A 22,390-nucleotide genomic window follows, 5' to 3' on the forward strand; every position below is an offset into this window, starting at 1 on the left:
AACAAGTAAAAATATAAACCTAATTACCTCCCGCTCAAAACAAAAACAAAACAAACAAAAATAAATATTAAAAAAAAAAAAAGAAATCCATACTAGCAGTCCCCATTCCCCTTCCACTCCCCAGCCCCAGCTCTAAACCACTAACTAAGCTTTTGTCTTTGCCTGTTCTGGACATTTCATAAAGTGGAATCATACAGATATGTGTGTGATCTTTTGGGACTGGCTTCTTTCCCTTTGCATAATGTTTTCAAAGTTCATCCATGTACTGTAGGAGAAAATAGCCTTTTTACTGACAAATAATATTTCATTTATGGATAAACTACATTTTTTTATCCATTCATCAACTGATGAACATTTGGGTTATTTCTGCATTTTGTCTAATATGAATAACACCCTGAATATTCATGTATAAGTTTTTTTTTAATTGAAGTATAATCAGTTTACAACGTTGTGTCAATTTCTGGTGTACAGCATAATGTTTCAATCATCCATATACATACATAAATTCATTTTCATATTCTTTTTCATTATAGGTTACTACAGATATTGAATAGAGTTCCCTGTGCTACACAGCAGAAACATGTTGTTTATCTATTTTATATATAGTGGCTAATATCTGCAAATCTTGAACTCCCAGTTTATCCCTTCCCACCCTCTTTCCCCCCTAGTAACCATAAATTTGTTTTCTATGTCTGTGAGTCTGTTTCTGTTTTGTAAATAGGTTCATTTGTGTCTTTTTTTGTGTATAGGTTTTTGTGTGGACATAGATTTTCATTTCCCTTGGAGAGAGATATATAACTCCAGGTATTATAGTACGTATACATATAATTGCTGGGTCACAGATTGCACACTCTTAACCATTACATATTTCAGCTAGTCTTGGTCTCTGCTATTATTAAATAATTATATTATCAACATCACCAATATTTGCTTCTACCTATTTTCTCTGTTGCAAACCCCCTTACTTTTGTTTTTGGTTTTGTTTTGTTTTGTTTTGGGGGGAGGTAATTAGGTTTATTTACTCATCTTGATGGAGATACTAGGGATTAAACCCAGGACCTCATGCATGTTAGGCAAGCTGTCTACCACTGAGCTACACCCTCCCCAACAAAGCCCTTTACTTATATTATTATGAATCCTACCTCAGTCCTTTAACACAGGAATCATTATCCTGTTGCACAAGTGAGAGAAACTGGGGCTCAAGGACATTAAGGGAACTTGTCCACACTCAAACAGCTAACATGGGTAGAACTGGGACCACAATCCACAAAATCCTGTTTCCTGTGCCCTCTGTGCCCAATACCACGTCCTGGGCATACCCTGCCCCAAAGCTTTCAAAACATGCCTCCTCCCCTCCTTTCTGGCTTTTTCTGGAAGTTAGGCTGCTTAGAAATCCCAAGGGTGAGAGCTGGACACTCACTGCCCACACTCTTTTCCAGCTGGGGCTGAAGGCAGGGGAGGGGCTGCCTTGGGAGCTGGAAATAAAATGGACAGAGGGCTGGGCTGAGCAGGGCAGAAGTGGAAGGAGGTTAGGAGGCTGTGAGGGGGAGGTAAGGAGTTTTTTATTCTGGGCCAGGTTTTGTGTGTAGGGGGGATTTTTCGCTTGTTTGTTTTGTTTTGTTTTTCCTGGCTCCTGGAGAACAGGTGAGGTGGCACTTTTTCAAGTTGTGCTATCAGGAGTGAGGAGTGAGGCTGAAGACAGGCTGGCCCGGGGAGTCCACTGCACGGTCAGAAGGGAAGATTGGGGAGGGGGCTGTGTTCCATGCGTTCCCTGAACCCCCTGCTCTGCGCTGCGGCTGGGAAAGGGAGAACATCTTAGAGCGAGGCCCAGGGAAAGGGCGGGTGGGGGGCTAGGGCAGAAACGGACACCGAGGCACACTTGGCAAGCAAGCAGGAAGAGCAGGATGAAGGGGGAATGCTGTGAGCGGTCTGAGAAGGCTTTCGGAGCAGCGGAAAGCAGTGAAACTCAGGCTTTCTGCTCGGAGAGAAGGAGCAGCGGGCAGCCCAGGAGTATCGATTAGAGCTGCGCCGTCCAGGAGGGTTGCCAGCAGTCCAGGAGGGTTGCCAGCCGCCCTGAGCCACCGCGGCTGTGTAAGTTTAAATTAGTTAACACTAAATAAAATAGAAAATCCAGCTCCTCCGCTGTACTAACCACACTTCAAGTGCTCAGTAACCACATGGGGCTAGCAGCTTTGGTATTCAAGAGAACAGACAAAGATGATTCCATCGTGGTACAAAGTCCCTTTGGTCAGTGGGAAGCCTCAGGAGGGGTTCCGATTGCTCAAGGACCCGCTGGAGAGAGCAGGCTTATGGGAGGGAAGGTCCCCTGCAGTGTGAGGTGGTGTGACTCGCCTTCTGCCAGCGTAAAGTGGACTCTGCCCCTAAGGACAGGAACTAGCCAGGCAGGGCCTCTTCAGTCCTGACTTGGGGTCCCTGCTCGGTGTGACCAGAGCCAGGGCCAGAGAAACATGGAGTGAGTAGTGCCGCGGAGGGAGGAGCGGCTGCTGAGGGGGCTGAGCTGGGTCACAGTGGAGAAGGGCTGGGGGATATCTGAGAGGGGAGACCAAAGTGGAGGCTTGCTGGATGGGGGTGGGGTTGCACTGTGTCAAAAGATGAGATGGAAGCCTCCGGTTCCAACCTACTGAGCTGTTTCTCCTTCCTTCCCAGGCCCAACACTGTCCAGCTGACGAGGATGGAATACGCCATGAAGTCCCTCAGCCTCCTCTACCCTAAGTCCCTCTCCAGGTGAGAGGGGCCAAGGATGGAAGGGATGGGGATCCACCGTGAGCTGTAGGACAAGCCTTCTCAAATGTCAGTGGGCACGTAAGTCACCTGGACATCTTGTTAAAATGCAGATGCTGATTCAGGAGGTCTGGAGTGGGACCTGAGCTGCTGCCCTTCCCACAAGCCCCCGGGGGGTTGTTAATGCCGCTGCCACTCCCTCACCCCATATCACACACTGAGTCAAAAGAGGTAGACACTGCTGGGTGCTTTCATTCTTCCTCTCACTTAAACCTCACAACTTCAGGAAGTGGGGATTATTACATCAAATTAACAGATGGAGAAACTGAGGCACAGGGTGGGCACTCTCAATCACCTAGCAAATGGGTAGAGGAGCCAGGATCGAACTTGAGTCTGCCTGACTCCAAAACCTAGGTCCCCTCCACTCCTTTAGTTCAACATCGTGTATCTCAGAATTCCAAACTGTCTTCTTTGACCTCAGCTTTGCCACTTCCTTTCCCCTTATGAGTGAGAAGAATGAGGCCAAGGGAGGAAGGTGCAATCTGGGCAAATGTGGGATGGTCTTCCTTCACCTTGCTGCTTCCCATGGCCTGAGAAGCAGCTGTATCAATATGACGTGGGAGCTCATTAGACATGGAACCCCAGACCGCACCCAGACCTACTGAATCAGAAGCTACATTTTAACAAGATGCCCGGGGGACTGGTATGTGTCCACGAAGGTTTACTATCTAGCAGGCGTTTGAGGAATACTATCTAGAGCAGGCTTGGTGGGTGGGTGGGGGGGGAGGAATATGATGAGTCAGCCTAGAGGGCTCGGGGATTGAGTTACCCTGCTGTGGGCTGAGGGCTGGGAGGCAGCACATAGCTCATTCTGATGCTCCAAACCGCCCCCAGATGTGTGGCCGTGAGCACCTCGGTGGTGACCCAGCAGCTGGTGCCAAAGCCCAGCCCCGAGGCCCGCAGGGCCCGACCCTACAGAGTAAGCAGTGCTGACCGGAGTGAGCGGAAGGGCATCGTGGCTCACAGTCTCGAGGACCTCCTCCTCAAGGTAGGGACAGACCTGCCTCCAACAGCCCAACACGGGGAACCTGGCTGAGCCCTGGCCCTGACAGCTGCCTCTGGCCTCCAGGTCATGAGCTGGGAGTTCAGCAGGGATTGATTTCACGGCTCAGATGGTGAAAAGGTTTCCTTTCTAGTGGCAGCTCCAATGGGCTGTATTTCTATAAATGGGCAATGAACAATCTTAACCTGAAATTAAGAAAAAAATTCCACTGAAAATAGCACCAATAAGAATAAAATTCTTAAAAATAAATTTAACACAAGTGTAAGACATACTTTGAATATCAACATCATGGAAAGAAGTTAAACTGAACACCTCAAGAAGCAGGGAGGGTACAGCTCAGTGGTAGTGTGTGTGCTTAGCATGCACAAGGTCCTGGGTTTAATCCCCAGTACCTCCATTAAATGAAAGAATGAATGAATAAATAAATAAATGAATGAATGAATAAATAAATCGAATTACCACCCCCCAAAAAAAGAAAAAAAAGAAGACCTAAATAATGGAAATACAAGTGTGCTCAGAGATTAAAAGCCTTAATATTGTTAAGATGACAATATTTCCCCATTTGATCTACAGATCCAATGCAAGCCCCACCAAAATCTCAGCTACTTTTTTCATAGATTTTGACAAGCTGATGCTAGAATTTATATAGATATACAGTGGACCTAGAATAGCCAAAACAATCATGAAAAAAAGGCAAAGGTTGAGGACTCACCCTTCCTGATTTTAAAACTGACTATGAATCTACAGCAATCAAGACTCTGACATAAGGACAGACACACTGTGTTAGTTTGTTAGGGCTGTCATAACAAAGTACCACAGGTTTGGCGGCTTAAACAACAGAAATGTATTTTCTCTCAAATCTGGAGGAGACAAGAAGTCTAAGGTCAAGGTGCTGTCAGGGTTGGTTTCTTCTGAGGCCTCTTTCCTTGACAGTAGACGGCCATCTCCATGTTCACATGGTCCTCCCTCTGTGTATGTCTGCTGGTCCTAATCTTTCCTTCTTGTAAGGACACGTTTCCTTCTTATAAATCACATTGAATTAGGGTCCACTCTAATGCTCTCATTTTAACTTAGTTACTTATTTAAAGACACTGTCTCTAAATACAGTCACATTCTGAGGTATTGGGATTAGGACTTCAAAGTATGAATTTTGGGGGATATCATTCAGCCCATCATACCAACAAATCAACTAAACAGAACTGAGAGTCCACATAGACATAGAAAACAAACTTATGATTACTGGGAGGGGAAGGGGATAGGAAGGGATAAACTAGGAGTTTGAGATTTGCAGATACTAACTACTGTATATAAAATGGATACACAAGTTTCTACTGTAGAGCACAGGGAACTATATTCAATATCTTGTAGTAACCTGGAATGAAAAGGATATGAAAACAAATATATGTATGTATATGTAAGACTGAGTTATTATGCTGTACACCAGAAATTGACACATTGTAAACTGACTAGTTCAATAAAAAAAGGACATAAAAAATAAATAAATAAAGTTACTTAAAAAAAAGAATTGAGAGTCCAGAAATAAACCCATGTATCTATGGTCAATTGATTTTTGACCAGATGCCAAGACTATTCAATGGAGAAAGAATAATCTTTTCAACAAATGGTGCTGAGACAATGGGATATCCAAATGCAAAAGAATGAAGTTGGATCCTTCCCTCATACTATGTATAAAATTAATTCAAAATGTATCAAAAACCTAAAACTATAAAGCCCTTAGAAGAAAACATAAGTGTTCATAACCTTGGTTTCTTAGCTATGGCACCAAAGCACAAATAACCAAAGGAGGAAAAAAAAACTAGACTTTATCAACATTAAAAACTTCTGTGCATCAAAGGTCACTAACAAAAAAGGAAAAGATAACCCACAGAATGGGATAAAATATTTGCAAGTCACATATCTGATAAGGGTCTAGTATCAATAATATATAAAGAACCCTCATAACTCAATAAAAAGAAAAAACCAAATGAAAATGGGCAAAGAATTTGAGTAGATGCTTCTCCAGAGAATGTACAAATGGCTAACAACACATGAAAAGATACTCAGCATCATTTATCATTAGGGAAATGCAAATCAAAAACATTTTATCCTGCTAGAATGGCTAAAGTGAAAGACAATAACAAGTGTTCATAAGGAAGTGGACAAGTTGCTGGTGGGACTATAAAATCATGCAACTGCTTTGGAAGACAGTTTGGTAGTTCCTTAAAGTTAAATGTAGAGTTATTATATGACTCAGCAATTTCACTCCTAGGTATATACCAGGAAAATGGAAAAGATGTGTCACACAAAAATTTGTACATGAATGTACATAACAGTATAATTCATTATATTCAAAAAACAGAAAGAATTCATATATCCATCAGTTGAAAAATGGATTAAAAATGTGGTATGTCTACATAGTGGAATATTAGTCAGCCATAAAAAGTAAACAATCATGCTGCAACTTAGATGAACCTTGAAAACATGTTAAGTGAAAGAAGCCAGTCTAAAAAGACCACATTAAAAAAAATTAAAAGACCACATAATGTGTGATTCCATTTATATGAAATGTCCAGAATAGGCAAACCCATAGAAATAGGAGAGGAGAGGTTGCCAAGGGCTGGGCAATGAGGAGTGACTGCTAACGGGTCCTGGGTTTCTCTTTGGGTTGAAAATGTTTTGAAATTAGATAGTAGTGGGAGTTGCACAACTTTGTGAATATACTAAAGAAATACTGGATTGTATACTTTAAAAGAGTAAATTTCATAGCATGTGAATTATATCATAATAAATTACATATGTGACTCCCATTATATTTTTATCGGACAGCACTATTCTAGAACATTAACCATGAAGCCAGATACCAAGAGATACCATAATATAGGGTCTTTGGATGGTGATCCCAGGGCAAGAGCCCTGGGTTCCAGTCCCATCCTGGAAACCGCACCCCACTCATTCTTTCCCTGGCAGCTAAGGTGATGTGGGGCTTCCCCATGTCAGCTCCATGGTTACATGTGATGGCAGAAGCATCACTTACCTTATTCTCCAGGTCCAGGATACCATGATGCTGGCAGACAAGCCTTTCTTCCTGGTGTTGGAGAAAGACGGCACAACTGTAGAGACAGAAGAGTATTTCCAATCCCTGGCAGATGACACCATGTTCATGGTCCTCCATAAGGGGCAGAAATGGCAGCCCCCGTCAGAGCAGGTGATGTTCCACCTGTGGGGGAGAATACTGGGAGCCTGGGGGAAGGCCTTGAGGGATGCCAACCACACATGCTTGTCCTGATGCAGGGCACTAGGTACCAACCTCCCCTCTCCCGTAAGCCTGCCAGGAAAATCGATGTGGCCCGCATAACCTTCGACCTGTACAAGGTGAACCCACAGGACTTCATTGGTTGCCTGAACGTGAAGGCGACTTTCTACGGCACATACTCCCTTTCCTACGATCTGCACTGCTGCAGGGCCAAGCGCATCATGAAGTGAGTGCGTCAGGATTAGGTGTGGACAGGGTGGGTACACGGCAACGGGAGAGGCCCTATCTTTTCACAGGGACCTCAGCCCCTCCAGGGCCTGGGACTGGTGTTCATTCTGACAAGGCATGACAGCATTTGTCTAGAACCTTACGGCTGAATTTGTGTTTTAGTTTATGGAAGTGTGTGCCAAAGGGGTACATGTGCTCCTGCTGGTGGAACCTGGATCTATTTAGCTTTACTCATTACTTTCCACTAGAACAACAATTTTTTTCACCTAAAATAGTAAGTTTTCCTAAATAGTCTTCTAACCAACCTTTAAAAAAATGAACATGTGTCAAAGAGCTTATTGAACTTAATTAATGAGAGAACCAGTAGAAGTTACAATCAGTTCAAAATCCCACCCTCACAAATGAACTTATTTACAAAACAGACTCACAGACACACAGAGCAAGAGGGGAAAGGAGGAAACTGAAGGGATAAATTGGGAGTTCGGGATTTACAGATACTAACTACCATATATAAAATAGAAAAATAGCAAGGTCCTACTGTGTTGCACAGGAACTATATTCAATACCTTATAATAGCCTACAGTGAAAAAAGAATATGAAAAGGATACAGATTTAGATATAGATATGTAGATATAGATATATGAAGTATAACTGAATCATTATGCTGTACACCAAAAATTAACACAACATTGTAAACTGACTATACTTCAATGAAAGAAAATAAAAACCAAAAAAAAAAGCCTCACCTACATATAGATCCATCAAGAATCCTGAGATACACAACACTGTAAATCAACTATACTTCAATTTTAAAAAAAGGAATGCCGAGATAAACTTACAAATACAAAATTGGATTTTTCCATGAGGGTGGGAGGGTTGAAATGATTGTCCTTCCATAGAACAGAATTAGTTTGCATATCTATGGACAATAGTCATTTGTATTGTCTAATGAACTTTAAAAAAAAACTTTTTATTTTACTTTTGAGCATCACAGGAAGCATGGGAATATGCTAAATCATCAGACAAGTATTATTATGGTAGTGTTTCCAAACCCAGCTGCTCCAATGGGGTCTAGACAATTCTTACCTCATCAGGTGGATGTAGACACTGAAGCAGAGGCATCCAACTAGTCCAAAGCCGCAAAGCTGGGGAGTAGCAGAGCACGGCCTCTTGCCAGCTTCTTCTGACAGATTCTACTCCTCCCCGATTGCTTCATTTATTATTTACTGAGTGCTCACTGTGTGCCTGGTCCTATGCTGTAAATTAAAGATACAGAGATAAATAAGATGTCAGAACAAGAATTTCTCTTGCCTCCAGTACCTTGATGAATGCTGGCACACAGTAGTAATTCAAATAATTGTGGAAGAATGTATATGATCCTTGTTCTCAGGGGGCTTCTGAGATGTCCTACTCTGGGTCCCCAGAGTTCTGCCAGAATGTATGTGGCTAGGGCATACCAGACCACCTCGGCTTTCTGAGTTTATTCTCTGTGTACCCAATCTGCAAATGAGCGACCTGAGGCTGAGTGGTTCTGTTTGCCACAGATGACACTCGATGCAGACTTGAACCTCGTTCTATGGCTAGATGTTTCATTTTCCTCCTCTACCATATCCTGCCCCGGCTTGATCTGGGCTTGCTCCCAGCAGTCTGCAGATTTCAAAATCTACAGCAAGAAGTTTCAGCCTTTAAACTCAGTCCATTTAGGGGAAGTGGGACTCTCAGATCTAAACAAAGTAGACATATTAGTATCAAGAAAAAAAATAGCAAACTGGAATCAGTGGGATGACTTAGTGGTGAAGGCAAGTTTTTTTTTTTTCTTTAGTTGTAGTAAAATATACGTGACATAAAATTTACCATTTAACCACTTTTTTTTTAAGTGACATCAAGTACATTCACAGTGTTGTGCAATGGTCATTTGTACATCCATTTCCAGAACTTTTTCATCATCCCAAACTGAAACTCTGTACCCATTAAATGCAACCTCTCCACACCCCCTCCCCCCAGCCCTGCTAACCTCTGTTCTACTTTTTGTCTCTGTTAATTTTCCTGCTCTAGGTAACTCATACAACACTTGCCCTCTAGTGTCTGGCTTATATCACTTAGATAATGTTTTCAAGTTTCATCCATATTGTAGCACGTGTCAGAATGTCATTCCCACTTAAGTCTGGACAGCTGGTTTGAAGTCTCAGTCTAATTTGAGAAACAGCTATACTTCTCAAGGATAGCCTTTACATTTTTAAATTATTTTCATGTAGAGATGTTTATAATCTTCTAATTGTTTTTCTGCCCCACTTCACCTCAGTCACAAGTTTATTTATTGAATGAAGGTTAATGGAAGACAAGTTTTAACATCAGCCGGGAAGGATTTATTTTCCTTTTGTTTTCTTCTCCCTGGTCCCCCCTAGGACTAGATACCCTCACCCATTTCTTTTAAACAGATTTGGGTAAGAATTCGGTTAAACAGACAAGCATTCAACCAGCTATTCTTGACCCCATATTTCCCTGCTCTTCTACACATCAGGCCCTGGGTTAAGTGATTGATGTTATTTCAGCCTCCCTAACCCCCCGTGCGACCACAGTGGCATGATCTCATTTTACAGATGAGGAAGCTGAGGCTCAGAACTATAGCAGTTTGCCAAGGTTCACCCAGCTTATGAGACTGGATCAAAACTCAGCCCTGTCTGATTCAAGTTCCATTCTCAGTGCACTGCGACACTGGAGAGCTTCACGACCAGCACTCTGAAAATTAGCTAGACTGCAAACGCCTCGGAAGGGCCTCGGAGTCCAGCACAGAGGTGGTGAAAGGCAGGGTCATGTGATGTCAATCAATCAGGCCAGTCCAAAGTAGGATGAGAAAAATAAAAGGACTTATTATTTTTTTTAAACACTATTTTTTTAATGTTTTTTTTCCTTTGTCAGGGAGGTAATTAGGTCTATTTATTTTTTTAAAAATTTTTAACATTTTTTATTGATTTATAATCATTTTACAATGTTGTGTCAAATTCCAGTGTTCAGCATAATTTTTCAGTCATACATGGACATATACACAGGTCTATTTTTAATGGAGGTACTGGAGATTGAACCTAGGACCTCGTGCATGCTAAGCACTCACTCTACCACTGAGGCATCCCCTCCTGACAAGAGGCCTTATTAAATGAGCTTGAATTTTGCATGAGAATAGGGAGGTTGTGGACATCTGAATTAAAGTACCACTGCGAGTTCCCTCATAGAGCATTTGCTGAAGGAAGGCAGCGTCTGGTCCATTTGCACATCACTCTGTAATTTATAAAAGTATGAAGACAGCACGTGGGAGCAGCCCTTTAGGGGACACAGGAAGCGGTTTTCTTCGTGGTTTGACCCTAGTGCCTTCTCATTCCACCCAGGGAAGCTCTTCGCTGGGTCCTCTTCAGCATGCAGGCCACAGGCCACATGCTGCTTGGCACCTCCTGTTACCTGCGGCAGCTCCTGGACGCCACAGAGGGAGGGCAGCCCCCCAGGGACAACAGCCTGTCCCTCATCCCGAACCGTCTGAAGATACTGCAGTGAAAGCCCAGCCAAGGACTAGACTGGGCACCAGCAGGCTACGGCATGAAGTCTGCCCCTCAGCAACCTGTCTGCACGCGCTGTTCTTTCATTCCACCGCGTGCCTCCTGGCCTCCCGTCCCAAATGCTCCCGAGTCAATTGTCAAGCCTACGAATGTGTGACATCAGAGTTCGCAATAAATGATTTAGGTTGATACATCTTCTTTGCTTCTGTTCTTTACAAGGTGAGGGTGGGGTTCCATCTGGAAGGCTGGAAAGGTCTAAGGGAAGACAGACTTTATTGTCAACCATTCTCCATCATGCAGGATTATAGGAAACAGCATTTCTTCTACCAAAAAAAAAAAATTGCAGTTGATTCTGAAACTAACGTCTGCTTAATCTAAGACTTGAGCAGACCATGTAACCAATACAGTGAATGACAATTTCCAAAATAAACTTGCCTACCAGAAGGGCTCTGATTGGGAGGGTGGGATGAAGGCAGTCTTCTAGTTTCTCAGTGTCACATTTTATTACACGCTTTTCAGTGTTTAGGCGGTCAAGCTATACTGCAGTTTTCCATCAGTGCTTCCCTAGCCTGTCAAACAGCTTTTCTTTCGTGTTCAGAACTCCCAATCCAAGGATTTCAAAACGAGCTGTTAGGTAGCCACAAAGTGTTAGTTTCTCATCAGTGTGAGCTGGCATTTTTCAACAACAGACAAAGCCAAAAGACAAGCATGAAAAGGCAAAGTTTGTAGGTGACTGTGCTTTAGTCGGTGACTCTCAGATTAAAAAATATGTCATTTCTAACTAGAAAGCCTAGTTGGGTTTATTAAATACTAAGACAAAGGCCTATGTTACCAAAGCTAGAGTCTAGAGGGTTATTTCTGACAGCTGACCCATCCACTGTAGCCATGAGTGGGAGGAACTGTCAGAGCCAGCAAAGAACATTTCTATTCTGGGCTTTCCTGCTCACGCAGTTACATGAGGGCTGGCTCAGTGCTGTCCTGGTCCACAGGGTGGGCCTTCTGGCATGAAGACATGATGTTTGCGTCAGCAAAGAAGCTATTCCCATTCAACCTTGGCTGAAGCTATGGCCTACTTCTCCTGTGAAGTTAGTTATAAACTGAGTTGAGCTGGAGGGTGGCCGAAGCTTGGAATTTGTTTCAACTTGCCCTCCTTCTGACATTCTGAGTTTCACACGTGGGTCTTGAAGGAGTGATGGCTGTCTCTTGGCACTGAGCCCTCCCAGCCCAGGGAAAATGAGGTTCTTCCTTTTTTTCTAGAAGGTTCATGGAGTCACATCAGCTGTGGGCAGTGAACAGGAGAGGGCAGTCTTTGATGAAGCTGGAATGTGTGGAAAATTCCAAAGAGCAAGGGAACTCAAGCCACAGCAGGGCCAGTCTAAGTGGAGGAATGACTAACCTAGGGCCAAGCATGGCCAGTGGAGGAACAGTCTGCTGTAGGCAAGGTAAGCTGTGTCCTGCCTTAGTCTTGCCAGCTTTGCTCAAGCTGCAAATTATGAACGCATAGGAGACCTTTCAGAAGAGGAGTTCTAAAATATTGTGGGGCCTTGCAACAAAGCTCAGTAACGTTCAAGTGCAAAACAAGATATAATAACTTGTATTTTTGCCATATTTCTGCTGACTTGTCTGAATTTTGCACTATATAAAAATTGATCATTTAAATCTTTGAATTAAAAAAATTAAGTCTCTTGAGGTATAATTTACATACAATAAATCTACCCTTCTAAGGTATACAGTTCAATAAGTTTCGGCAAACTTATGCAGTTATGTAACCACTATTTCCAGCACACCATAAAGTTCCCTTACGCCCCTTTCTTTTTTTTTAATTGAAGTACAGTCAATTACAATGTGTCAATTTTTGGTGTATAGCACAATGTCCCAGTCATGCATATCCATACATATATTTGTTTTCATATTTTTTTCCATTAAAGGTTATTACAAGATATTGAATATAGTTCCCTGTGCTATACAAAAGAAACTTTTTAAAAATCTATTTTTATGCATAGTGGCTAACATTTTCAAATCTCAAACTCCTAAATTTATCCCTTCCCACTCCCTTTCCCCCGGTAACCATAAGACTGTTTACTATGTCTGCTAGTCTGTTTCTGTTTTGTAGATGAGCTTATTAGTGTCTTCTTTTTTCCTTTTTTTAGGTTCCACATATGAGTGATATATGGATTTTTCTTTCTCTTTCTGGCTTACTTCACTTAGAATGACAATCTCCAGGTTCATCCCTGTCCTTATGCCCCTTTCTAGTCAATCCTCGTCCCTTGGCAACCACTGATTTTTTTTTCCCCCAATACAGTTTGCCCTTTCTAAAATGTCATGTAAATAGAATCACACAGTCTTTTACAGCATTTATTTCCACTTATTTTTATTATTTAAAAAGATTTTTGTGCTGTACACTAGAAATTGACACATTGTAACTGACTACTTCAATAAAAAAAATTAGCAAACTGAATTAAGAAAAGTTACTAAACTTTTTTTTTATGAACGGTACAGTTTTATATAGGGCTTAGATTTTTAAACTAGGAGTATGCGTGTGTGCGAAGAAGAAATATATCAATAAGGTAAAAAAAATTTAAGCAGTCCCAAAGAGTAAAAATAATTAGTTGTTATTCACATTTTCACTTCTGATTCCTTCTCTGGAAGCAACCATCATTTCTGAGTGTCCTTTCAGAAATGCAGATGTATATAAATATAATAAATACATATAAATCACTTGCACACACATATGCATATTCTAGTCACACTGCCCTTCACTTTGTTTTTTTGATTTAATATATTCTGGAGATTGATTCACATCAGCACTTGTAGACGGACAGGTTGTTGAATTCACGGCGGCATATGTATGTGCTACAATTGACTTAGCCACTCCTCTGCAATGAATGTTGGTTTTTCTGCAGTCTTTCACTACAGCAAACAATGAACTGAAAGTTATCACTTTCTTAGTAAACAAACGAAATAATACACAGGTTGCATATGAGCTTCCTATAGCTGTAATTTCAGGATAGAACCCATTTTGTTCTTTGCCTTTTTTGTACTTAACGTCTTATTTCTCCTCTTGCTGTCTCCCTCTGCCGCCCCTCCTCCCCTCACCGTTTCCTCCAGGTGAATTTCTATTAATTCTTCACAGCACGTCGATCACAACCCATGCTGGGGAGCTTTCTCTGATTTCACCGGGCTCCTAGTTCTCTCTCAGTATTTCCACAGCGTTAGCAAGGTGGGTTGTGCTGCCGTGATCTTAACGGTGAACTTCTTGTGAGTAGGGCAAGTCTTGTTAATGTGTCTCCAGCTCACAGATGCCAAGGACTAGCATAGAGTTAGCATTCAAACACTGCTGTTGTATCAGATTTATATCCTCTATAGATCTAATCAAAGAAAAATTTACGTTTCGGGTTTTGAGATTTGTTTTGGTTTTGCTTTTGTTTTTCTCCAACTTGCCTTACAAAATTGTGCACAACGGTGGTATTTTGAAATCAGAAGGTTCCTAAGAATTGCAATGGTAATCGAAAGCCTTGACTTTTTGTCCTGGTTATGTCCTAAGACAGGTCCTCTGATCCTAAGTACATGACTCCTTGACTCTGTCCCTTAGGTTCTCCAAAGCGCGACGTGAATTTACGCGTTTCCTTCCCGGGCGAAAGCAAAGCTCCGCCTTCTCACCACTCTAAGCATTGCTCTTCCGATTGACAGTCAATCTGGCCAATCGGCGCGCTATGGGCGAGCGGGGGCAGGACGGCTGCCCTCCTGGACACATGCGCACTACCCTCGCACCGGAGATGGGTGGCTGCCGTGTTTTGGGCCAAGTCTTGGGTGGCTGGCGGCGAGGTCCCCGGGTCCACGTAGCGCCCGAGACTGCAGGCTTTGGCACCAAGGCCCGGTGATTACCTACCTCTCCCTTCAAATAGGAGGGAGACTGGGCCGGGAGAGGGTGCATGCGGAATCTGGAGTTAGGAAGATAGGGGTTCTAATCCAGCTCTGCTGTGTGACCCTAAACTAGTCAGTTGGCCTCTCTTAGCCCCAACTCTCTCCTCTGTGCAATGGGGCCAGTCGAACCTGAGTCTTCGGGAAGCTCAACCAGGGCTTTCCGAAGCATCTGTAGGAGGCTGCGGGATTTGGGAAGAGATGTGTGGAGTTAAGAATGGGCGGCACGTCGGGAAGCAGTGACTCCCCTGTTACTTACCCTACCTTTTCCAGGCATCAGCTGCAACCTCGAGGCTCCAGCAAATGGTTCCGACCCGTGGGGAACCAGCCTTTCCCGGGGCTGCTGCGGCCACAGAGCCTCAGTCGGGAGGAGCTGGTTGACGTACTGAAGGTAGCTGTAGTGGACCAAAAAGGTGAGAGGTGGGAGGGACAGCTGCAGAGACCCAGAAGGGGCGCGGTCTTCACCTGACCCTCCTGGGGACTTGGCTGGGCTCCCTCCTAAAGCCTTTGGGGTCAAATCCTGGGAGCTGGGACCAGGCACATAATCTCTCTGTGCCTCTGCATCATGGGGAACGGGGTGTGGGATGGGAGAGTTGGGGAGAGATGAACTTTGCATATAGTAGGCACTCTATAATGGGAATTGCCCCCAATAAAGTGATTATTGAGGCTTTGGAGTCATATCTAGGCTCTGTAGTCAGTTTGTAATCCCATTTCAGTGGGAGAAAATGATTAACCAGGAAATAAATGATCAAGGTACTTACTAGTGATGAGGGCTATGATTAAAACAGGGTGTTACCATGGTGAGGAACTGCAGGAGGGGAGCAGACAGTAGATTGAGGAGTCAGGCCTCTTTGTGATGGTGACACTTGAAGAGCCAGCCATGTGAAAACCTAGGGGAGAGGAAACAGCAAGTGCAAGGGCCCTGAGGTGGCAGGCAGCAAGTTTAAAAAGAGACAGTAAGTTCAGTTCAGGGTGTGGTTGATAACTCATGTCTGAGAGGTATAGTGGGACCACATGATAATATGAAATGAGAAAGTCCTTTGTAAAGTACTGCTTTTGCTGTTGCTGATATTTATGTAATACATGTTTCAGGACCTCTGGTGACGTTGAACAAGCCACAGGGTCTGCCAGTGACAGGTATGCGGAAGGGAAGGAGACACAGTCAATGGGGTTTTGATGTCTCTAAGGAAGGAAGCAGTGAAGAGACGGGATAGTGGGATACAGTTGCCTCTGGGAGCAACTTGTCCTTTTTCTTCTTCGTTTTTTTCTTCCCCAGGAAAACCAGGAGAGCTGACGTTGCTCTCAGTGCTACCGGAGCTGAGCCAGTCCCTGGGGCTCGGGGAGAAGGAGCTCCAGGTTGTCCGAGCATCTGGGAAGTAAGTGGTAGGGGTGATAAGAAGGCAGGAGGATGCCTACCTATCTGGGATGGGGGCATAGCTGCTTGGGAATAAACAGACATTTTCCATGGTTTGGTGTGGGATCACAGAGGTGGGATACAAGGAAAAGGAGGAAGTGGACAGATCTGGGTTCAAATCCTTCTGCACAAACTGTAATCTTAGGTAAAGCATGAACCCTCACTGAGCCTCAGTTTCCTTAATCATAAAATGGAACTAATAATACGTATGCTCAGTGTGTGGTCACTTCTCCAACCCCATACTCCTGGCAGGCACTGCTGATTGATCCATGATGTTCTTTCCTCTAATTGCCATCAGTTAGAGATGGTGCTTGAAATGACATGTCTTTGCAGTTCTGTGAACTCATGGGCTCGTTTGTGGGGATATAATAGAGTGCCTAGCACGTGGGAGACACTCAGCAACTGGTGGTAATTGTTATTTGGCCCTGAACTCCCTGGGGGCCAGGGCAAAAATGAGAAACACATTTAAGCTAGGCAATCTTATTATCAGACACGGGGAAGACTTACTTGTTTCTCAGGAAGACGTCTGGGTTATAGTCCTAGTGTTACCGCCTTAAGCAGAGCAGTGTTTCTTCCGGGGGGGGGGGCTCCTTTTTTTGTGGGTGAACCCAAGTGATTTAAACTTGTGATTTGTCTCCCTCCTCCAGGGAGACCTCTGGACTCGTACTCCTCTCCAGTTGTCCCCAGACAGCAAGCCGCCTCCAGAAGTTCTTCACCCACTCACAGAGAGCTGGGAGACCCACAGCCACCTACTGGTGAGAGGAGTTGGGAGGTTCCAGGGCAGTGGGGAGGTTCCAGCAAGCCACTCGGCGACCTCCTCCTGCCTCTTTCTCAGTGCCGTCACTGATGGGATCCCCGCTACTTCTGAGGGGAAGATCCGAGCAGCTCTGAAACTGGAACACATGGATGGGGTCAATCTTGTGAGTCAGGGTCTGGGTGGGAAGAGGAGACATATTACCCCTACTGAGGAGTCAAGGGTATAGAACTTGGGGTGGCTGGCCCTCCAGTTCCCTGGAGTGACCACTGCCTATTCTGTGGCCCTGTCCTGAGTCTGTTGGGAGCAGGGAGGATCTGGGGGTAGCTCCCAGGTGTGTGTGAAGCGTGTTCATTCTTGGGGGCTGACCCTACAGGTAGTTCCAGTGAAGTCCCCATCCCGAAAGGACATCCTGGAAGGTGTCAAGAAAACCATCAGCCACTTCCGTGTAGTGGCCACAAGCTCTGGCTGTGCCCTGGTCCAGCTGCAGCCACTGACAGGTGGGTCTGGGGCCCCAGCCAGACTTGACAGCTGTATTTGGCTGGGGGAGGCAGAGGGTGGGAGGAAGGTGGTGGTTTCGGCGGCAGCCTGGGGAACACCTGATGGACCGTAAGGGTGTGTGTGACCAGCTCCAGCCAAGGAGGCCACACTTCTGCTGTCCGCCTGACGGTCACCCCGTTGCAGTTAAATATTTTCCTCTTAGTTATTGATCTCAGGATCCTCTTTTTGCCTTTGGTGTTCTGTAGGTTGATTATGCTGAATCTAAGTGTGTGGGTTTAGTTTTATCTGTCTTGCTTGGGATTCATGACGCCTCCCGAATCTGTAGCTGACTGTGCTCCATCAGTCCTGGAATGTTCTCTCTTCAAATGTTGTGCCTCTCGCATTCCCTGGTCTCTCCTTTTGAATGTCTGACAGGTCTGACCCTGACCTTCTCCGTCTACTCACTATCTCTTTTCACCTTTTTTTTTTTTTTAAATCTCTGCTGTATTTGGGATAATCTTCTTTCTTTTGGTGTAGGGTGGTCCTTGATTTTTTTTTTTTTTTTAAGTTTTTTAATGGAGGTGCTGAGGACTGAACCCAGCACCTCACACATGCTAAGCATGCGCCCGCCCCTGAGCTGTACTGGCTGATTACCCTCCCTGCTGGATTCTGGGTAATCTTTAGATCTGTCTTCCAGGTGAGTAGGTTTCTCTTCAGTTGGATCTAATCCACCAGGTTAACCTACCCATTGGCTGTATTTTCACATACGTGAAGTATTTCATACCATGTAAGTTTCCCCAAACCAGTTCAAGTTGGTGTAAGCCAAAAAAGGGAATTTATTGGCTCACATAACTTAAAAGTTCAGGTCTGGCTGTATCCGGAGGCTCAGAGGACGTCACCAGGAAGCTTTTTCTGCATCTCTTCTTGTCTCTCGCGTGCTGGCTTCTTCCTCCCACAGGCTCTGCCCCATGGAGGCTGGGGCGGCAGACACGCAGCAGCTCCATGCTCACACCCCACCAGTGTCGCACCCTGGCAGAAGTGTTCCTCATTCCGGGTAGCATCACGATAAATTCAGGGCTGCGTCTCTTCATGAATGAACCCCGCAGGGCCGGTGGATTGACAGCCCTGCCTGTCCAGAGTTGGTCATGCATCCCGCTCCAGAGGCAGGGGCAGCAGCGTCCGCCTCACTCACATGTTGTTTAACATGATCTGAGAATGGGGTGGCACTTCCCCAGAAGAAAGGGGAGGGACAATACTGGGTGGGACAGACAGAGACACTGCCTGCCATCTGTCCATCTCTCCTGTCCTCCAGTGTTTCCCAGCCAGCTGCCGGTGCACATGGTACTAGAGCTCTGCCCTGTGCTTGGGGACCACACATACTCTGCCCGCGTGGGCACTGTCCTGGGCCAGCGCTTTCTGCTGCCAGCCGAGAGCACCAAGCCCCGAAGACAGGTACTCAAGCGCCGCTGCCTGCTGCCTTATGGGAGTGGGGTGGGCAAGGGGATGCACAGCATCTCTAGACACTAGCCATGCAGCTTGGGCGTCCAAGGCTATGTGTAGCTCTGTCATGCTGTGTGGCCTTGAGCAAGTGACACTCCCTCTCTTAAGTTGCATCTGCCCATCTGTTCAATAAGGAAGTTGTACTGGCTGATTTCTAAAGGCCCTTCTAAGTCTGCCATTCTTTTTGGTACAAGGGCTAAGAGAGGTTGTGTATTTGGGTAACTCTAGCTGTTCTAACAGAATAACCCCAAGTTCCATGGTCTTATTAACACAATAATTTCCTTCCATGTAAGTCCAGTCACTGGGGGTGGGGTAGGGATGGGCTTTGCTCCAAGCAGTCACGTGGGGACACAGGCTGTTGCTGTCCAGACAGCAGATGAGGAGAGACAGGGCAGGCTCATGTGGGAGGTTTCCTCAGGCCAGGTCTGGGAGTGCCATACCTACCTGCACTTCCGTTCCGTTGCAAGCTCAGTCACATGGCCTCACCAACCTGTGAGAGGGGCAGGGGGATGGAGTTTAGCCAAATGCTCAGGAGGCGGATTTGGTGAACCCCGAGCCAGTCCCTGCCATAATGAGTGTGTGTGTGGGTGTGTGTGGACAGAGGCGATGAAGAACATGGATGTGGACAGAGGGAGGAAGTACTTGCCTCCCTTGCAGTTTGCTCTGAGATGCTGGCAACTCACCTGGCTGAATGCTGACATGTCTCTCCCGTCCCAGGTCCTGGATGAAGCCCTCCTCAGACGCCTCCGCCTGACCCCCTCCCAGGCTGCCCAGCTGCCCCTGCACCTCCACCTGCATCGTCTCCACCTCCCGGGCACCAGGCCCCAGGATGCACCCATCGAGCTTCTGGCACCTCTGCCCTCTTACTTCTCCAGGACCCTGCAGTGCCTGGGGCTCCACTACCAATAGTCCCCCTTCTCTTCTTGCTGTTCCCACTGGAAGGCAGTGGGGGGCAGTGGGAGGATGGGCTGTGGTCAGGCCTGAGGAGAAGTGAGGTCAGTGCCCAACACGCAGTAAGGCCATGGTGAGATCCTGGGCTCTGGCATTGGACAAACCTAAGATCGCATCCTGGCCAGGTCACCTGCTGTGTGGTGTTGGGCACATGACTTTACCTCTCTGGACTTGAGATAATAAAAGTACCTACCTCATAGTATCGTTTTGAGGATTTGCTGAGAAAGTAAATGTTTATCATGGACCGTGCTTTCTGCTGAGTTCAATATGTGGTTGTTAAAGTTGGCTGTTTCTGTCCCAATGCTGGCTAAGAGAAAATGTTAGATTTTAAAATTGTAACAAAATGTACCATCTTAACCATTTTTATGTGTACAGGTCAGTGGCATTAAGTACATTCACACTGTCATGCAACCATCACCACCATCCATCTCCAGAACTCTTCATCTTGCAGAACTGAGGCTGTCCCCATTAAACACTAACTCCCCACTCCCCCTCCACCCCCAGCTCCTAGAGGCTACCATTCTCCTTTGTCCCTATGGATTTGACCACTCTCAGGACCTCATGTAAGTGAAGATGTTAAATCTGGGGCTGACACTCCCCACCCCCTGCAAAAAAAGATGACACTCACGTAACCATCACTCAGTACACAAAGCAGAAGCATCCTTCTCCTCTCTTAACAAACAGCAGTTCTCAACCCTGGCCCTACATTAGAACCCCCTCCCTTGCCCATTCAGGAAGCTAAAGAAAAAACTCCCCACGCCCCCACCCCAAAGATGCTGGTTTAACGGTCTAGATGGAGACTCTGGCATCAAATCTTTTTTAAAAGCTCTGGAAGGGGTCCTATTGTTCAATCTTGGGTGGAAACCACTGCCCTGACTTGAGAGGATTCTTTCCTCGCTTGCTTTTTAAAGTTTTACCACATACACGAATCCCTAAACGGTGTGTTTCACTTTGCCTGTTTCCGAGGTTTCCGCGGAATGGCGTTGTGCTGCGTATTTTATGATTTGTTCTCCCTGCACTGTGAGGCGTGTCTGTTGTGCAGCTGGAGTTGGAACTCCAGAGTTTGCATGTACCGCGGTTTTTCCCTTCGACTGTTAGTAGACACTGAGGCTGTCAGTTGTTACCACAGTGCAGCTGTGAGCCTGTGTGTATGCGTTTCCTGGCTTAGCTGTGCGAGAATGTCCAGGTCAGAGGAGCTGTATCTTCCTTTGACTAGTGTGTTAGTTTCCCAGGGCTAATCTAACAAACTACCACAACCTGAGTGGCTTAAAGCAATAAAAATGGATTCTCTCCTACTCTGGAGGCTGGAAGTCAGAAATCAAGGTGCTGACAGGGCTGTGGACTTCCTGAAGGCTCTAAGCGAGAATCCTGCCTTGCCTCTTCCAGCTTCTGGTGGCTCCAAGCATCTCTTGGCTTGTGGCTGCATCACACTTACCTCTGCCTCTATCTGCACATGGCCTCCTCATTTGTGTCTTCTATTCTCTTAGAAGGACACTTGTTCTGGGTCTTAGGGCCCATCCAGATAATCCAGGATGATTGCATCTCAAAACCTTCAACTTACTTACATCTGCAAAGACCCCTTTTCTAAATAAAGTCACAGTCGCAGGTTCCAAGAAGACATTTCTTTCTAGAGGGCCAGGAGTGGGAGGTACCAAACCATTCAACCCATTACAACTTAGAAATACCAAAGTTCTTCAGACGGCTGTGGCTGGTTGGCTATTTCCTTTTTAGGTGACCTTGGCCCCTTGCTGAGGAAGGGACAGACCCACTTCTTTTGGGGAAGAGCTGGAGTTGAACAAGGTCCACGCTTCCCTGCTGTGAAATCTCATGCCCATTAGATGTCTTTCTGCTGCCAGCCCAGCCCCTCCTCTGGGCTCAGGGACTGGGGAGACTCCCAGTGGTCAGCAGTCCTGGTGAAGCGTCCCAGCCTTCTGCTCAGTCATGCGATCCTGGGAAAGGCATGTCTCCTCATGCAGGCTGTCTCCATCTGTACCATGAGGCTTAGCACCCCACCCAGAGATCAGACACGCCAGGGGAGTCCCTGAACAGGGTGCCCCATGTCTGTCGCTGGGTGGGAGTTCTGGGCCTTGCTTCATGGAGGAGTTACTGATGGTCTCCAGCTCTTGTTCTGCACCTTGGGGTACCAAGCCCCACCCTACCCTCTCTTCACCCTCCTGCAGAAAGGGAGCCAAACCTCAAAATATGTCACTTGCTCTTTTTTATTTGGTGCTGCATCCAGGAAAGGGGCAGTGAGGACTGAAGCAAGGGCTTCTGTAACCACACGTCCCTCAGGCCCCCCAGCCCCTCGTGTGCACTGATAAAGGCCAGGGGTCCTGGCAGGCTCAGTGTCTTCATGAGGCATGCCTCAGCCTTGGGTTTGTCACAGAGTCTGGCCTTGAACTTGCCTTTGGCCTTGATCTCCCTATGGGTGCTAGGAAGATTTCCGACTTCACAGGGTTGAGGCCACAAGTTACTTCCAAGTTGGGGACCATGAAGGTGCTGGGGAGCAACAGCCTCGGTGCGAAAGGAGGGGAGA

General features: G+C 45.7%; 2 protein-coding genes and 1 long non-coding RNA gene across 7 annotated transcripts; 2 read left to right on the forward strand and 1 right to left on the reverse strand.

Annotated features, from left to right (window-relative positions):
* The first annotated feature begins 1,472 nt into the window (after window positions 1-1,472).
* Window positions 1,473-11,025, forward strand: CIDEC (cell death inducing DFFA like effector c). 4 transcript variants are annotated; one of them, XM_010984953.3, is made up of 6 exons: window positions 1,473-1,550; window positions 2,668-2,745; window positions 3,637-3,790; window positions 6,852-7,010; window positions 7,097-7,284; window positions 10,670-11,025. In XM_010984953.3, exons 2-6 carry the CDS (start codon window positions 2,693-2,695, stop codon window positions 10,830-10,832), a joined length of 717 nt encoding a protein of 238 aa, XP_010983255.1. In that variant the 5' UTR covers window positions 1,473-1,550; window positions 2,668-2,692; the 3' UTR covers window positions 10,833-11,025. The 4 variants fall into 4 exon arrangements, with proteins under 4 accessions (XP_010983255.1, XP_010983256.1, XP_010983257.1 ...); XM_010984954.3 differs by lacking the exon at window positions 1,473-1,550 and adding an exon at window positions 1,576-2,091; XM_010984955.3 differs by lacking the exon at window positions 1,473-1,550 and adding an exon at window positions 2,297-2,473 and having other exon boundaries at window positions 7,130-7,284.
* LOC105093127 (uncharacterized) lies at window positions 10,941-22,382 on the reverse strand. Of its 2 annotated transcripts, none has more exons than XR_004142600.2 (7): window positions 21,290-22,382; window positions 20,048-20,161; window positions 19,348-19,393; window positions 16,677-17,062; window positions 15,552-15,645; window positions 15,020-15,150; window positions 10,941-11,089 (listed from the first exon to the last, which is right to left on the reverse strand). It is a non-coding gene; the product is annotated as an uncharacterized LOC105093127 (long non-coding RNA). The 2 variants fall into 2 exon arrangements; XR_010384775.1 differs by having other exon boundaries at window positions 15,015-15,150.
* RPUSD3 (RNA pseudouridine synthase D3) lies at window positions 14,571-20,103 on the forward strand. Its single transcript, XM_010984950.3, has 9 exons — window positions 14,571-14,711; window positions 15,029-15,168; window positions 15,848-15,892; window positions 16,032-16,131; window positions 16,817-16,924; window positions 17,005-17,089; window positions 17,300-17,423; window positions 18,716-18,855; window positions 19,621-20,103. Exons 1-9 carry the CDS (start codon window positions 14,587-14,589, stop codon window positions 19,810-19,812), a joined length of 1,059 nt encoding a protein of 352 aa, XP_010983252.2. The 5' UTR covers window positions 14,571-14,586; the 3' UTR covers window positions 19,813-20,103.
* Window positions 22,383-22,390: the final 8 nt, after the last annotated feature.

Source organism: Camelus dromedarius, chromosome 17 (genome assembly GCF_036321535.1).
Source record: "Camelus dromedarius isolate mCamDro1 chromosome 17, mCamDro1.pat, whole genome shotgun sequence".
NCBI classification, from domain to species: domain Eukaryota; kingdom Metazoa; phylum Chordata; class Mammalia; order Artiodactyla; family Camelidae; genus Camelus; species Camelus dromedarius.

Bases quoted from the DNA above. Each gene is read 5' to 3' on its own strand.
- CIDEC (XM_010984952.3), top strand. The intron at 7,011-7,096 runs GTGATGTTCCAC...GTCCTGATGCAG, and splicing joins GGCAGCCCCCGTCAGAGCAG to GGCACTAGGTACCAACCTCC. The intron at 7,285-10,669 runs GTGAGTGCGTCA...CATTCCACCCAG, and splicing joins AGGGCCAAGCGCATCATGAA to GGAAGCTCTTCGCTGGGTCC.
- RPUSD3 (XM_010984950.3), top strand. From the start codon at position 14,587: ATGCGCACTACCCTCGCACCGGAGATGGGTGGCTGCCGTGTTTTGGGC. The intron at 14,712-15,028 runs GTGATTACCTAC...TACCTTTTCCAG, and splicing joins GGCTTTGGCACCAAGGCCCG to GCATCAGCTGCAACCTCGAG. The intron at 17,424-18,715 runs GTGGGTCTGGGG...CCTGTCCTCCAG, and splicing joins CCAGCTGCAGCCACTGACAG to TGTTTCCCAGCCAGCTGCCG.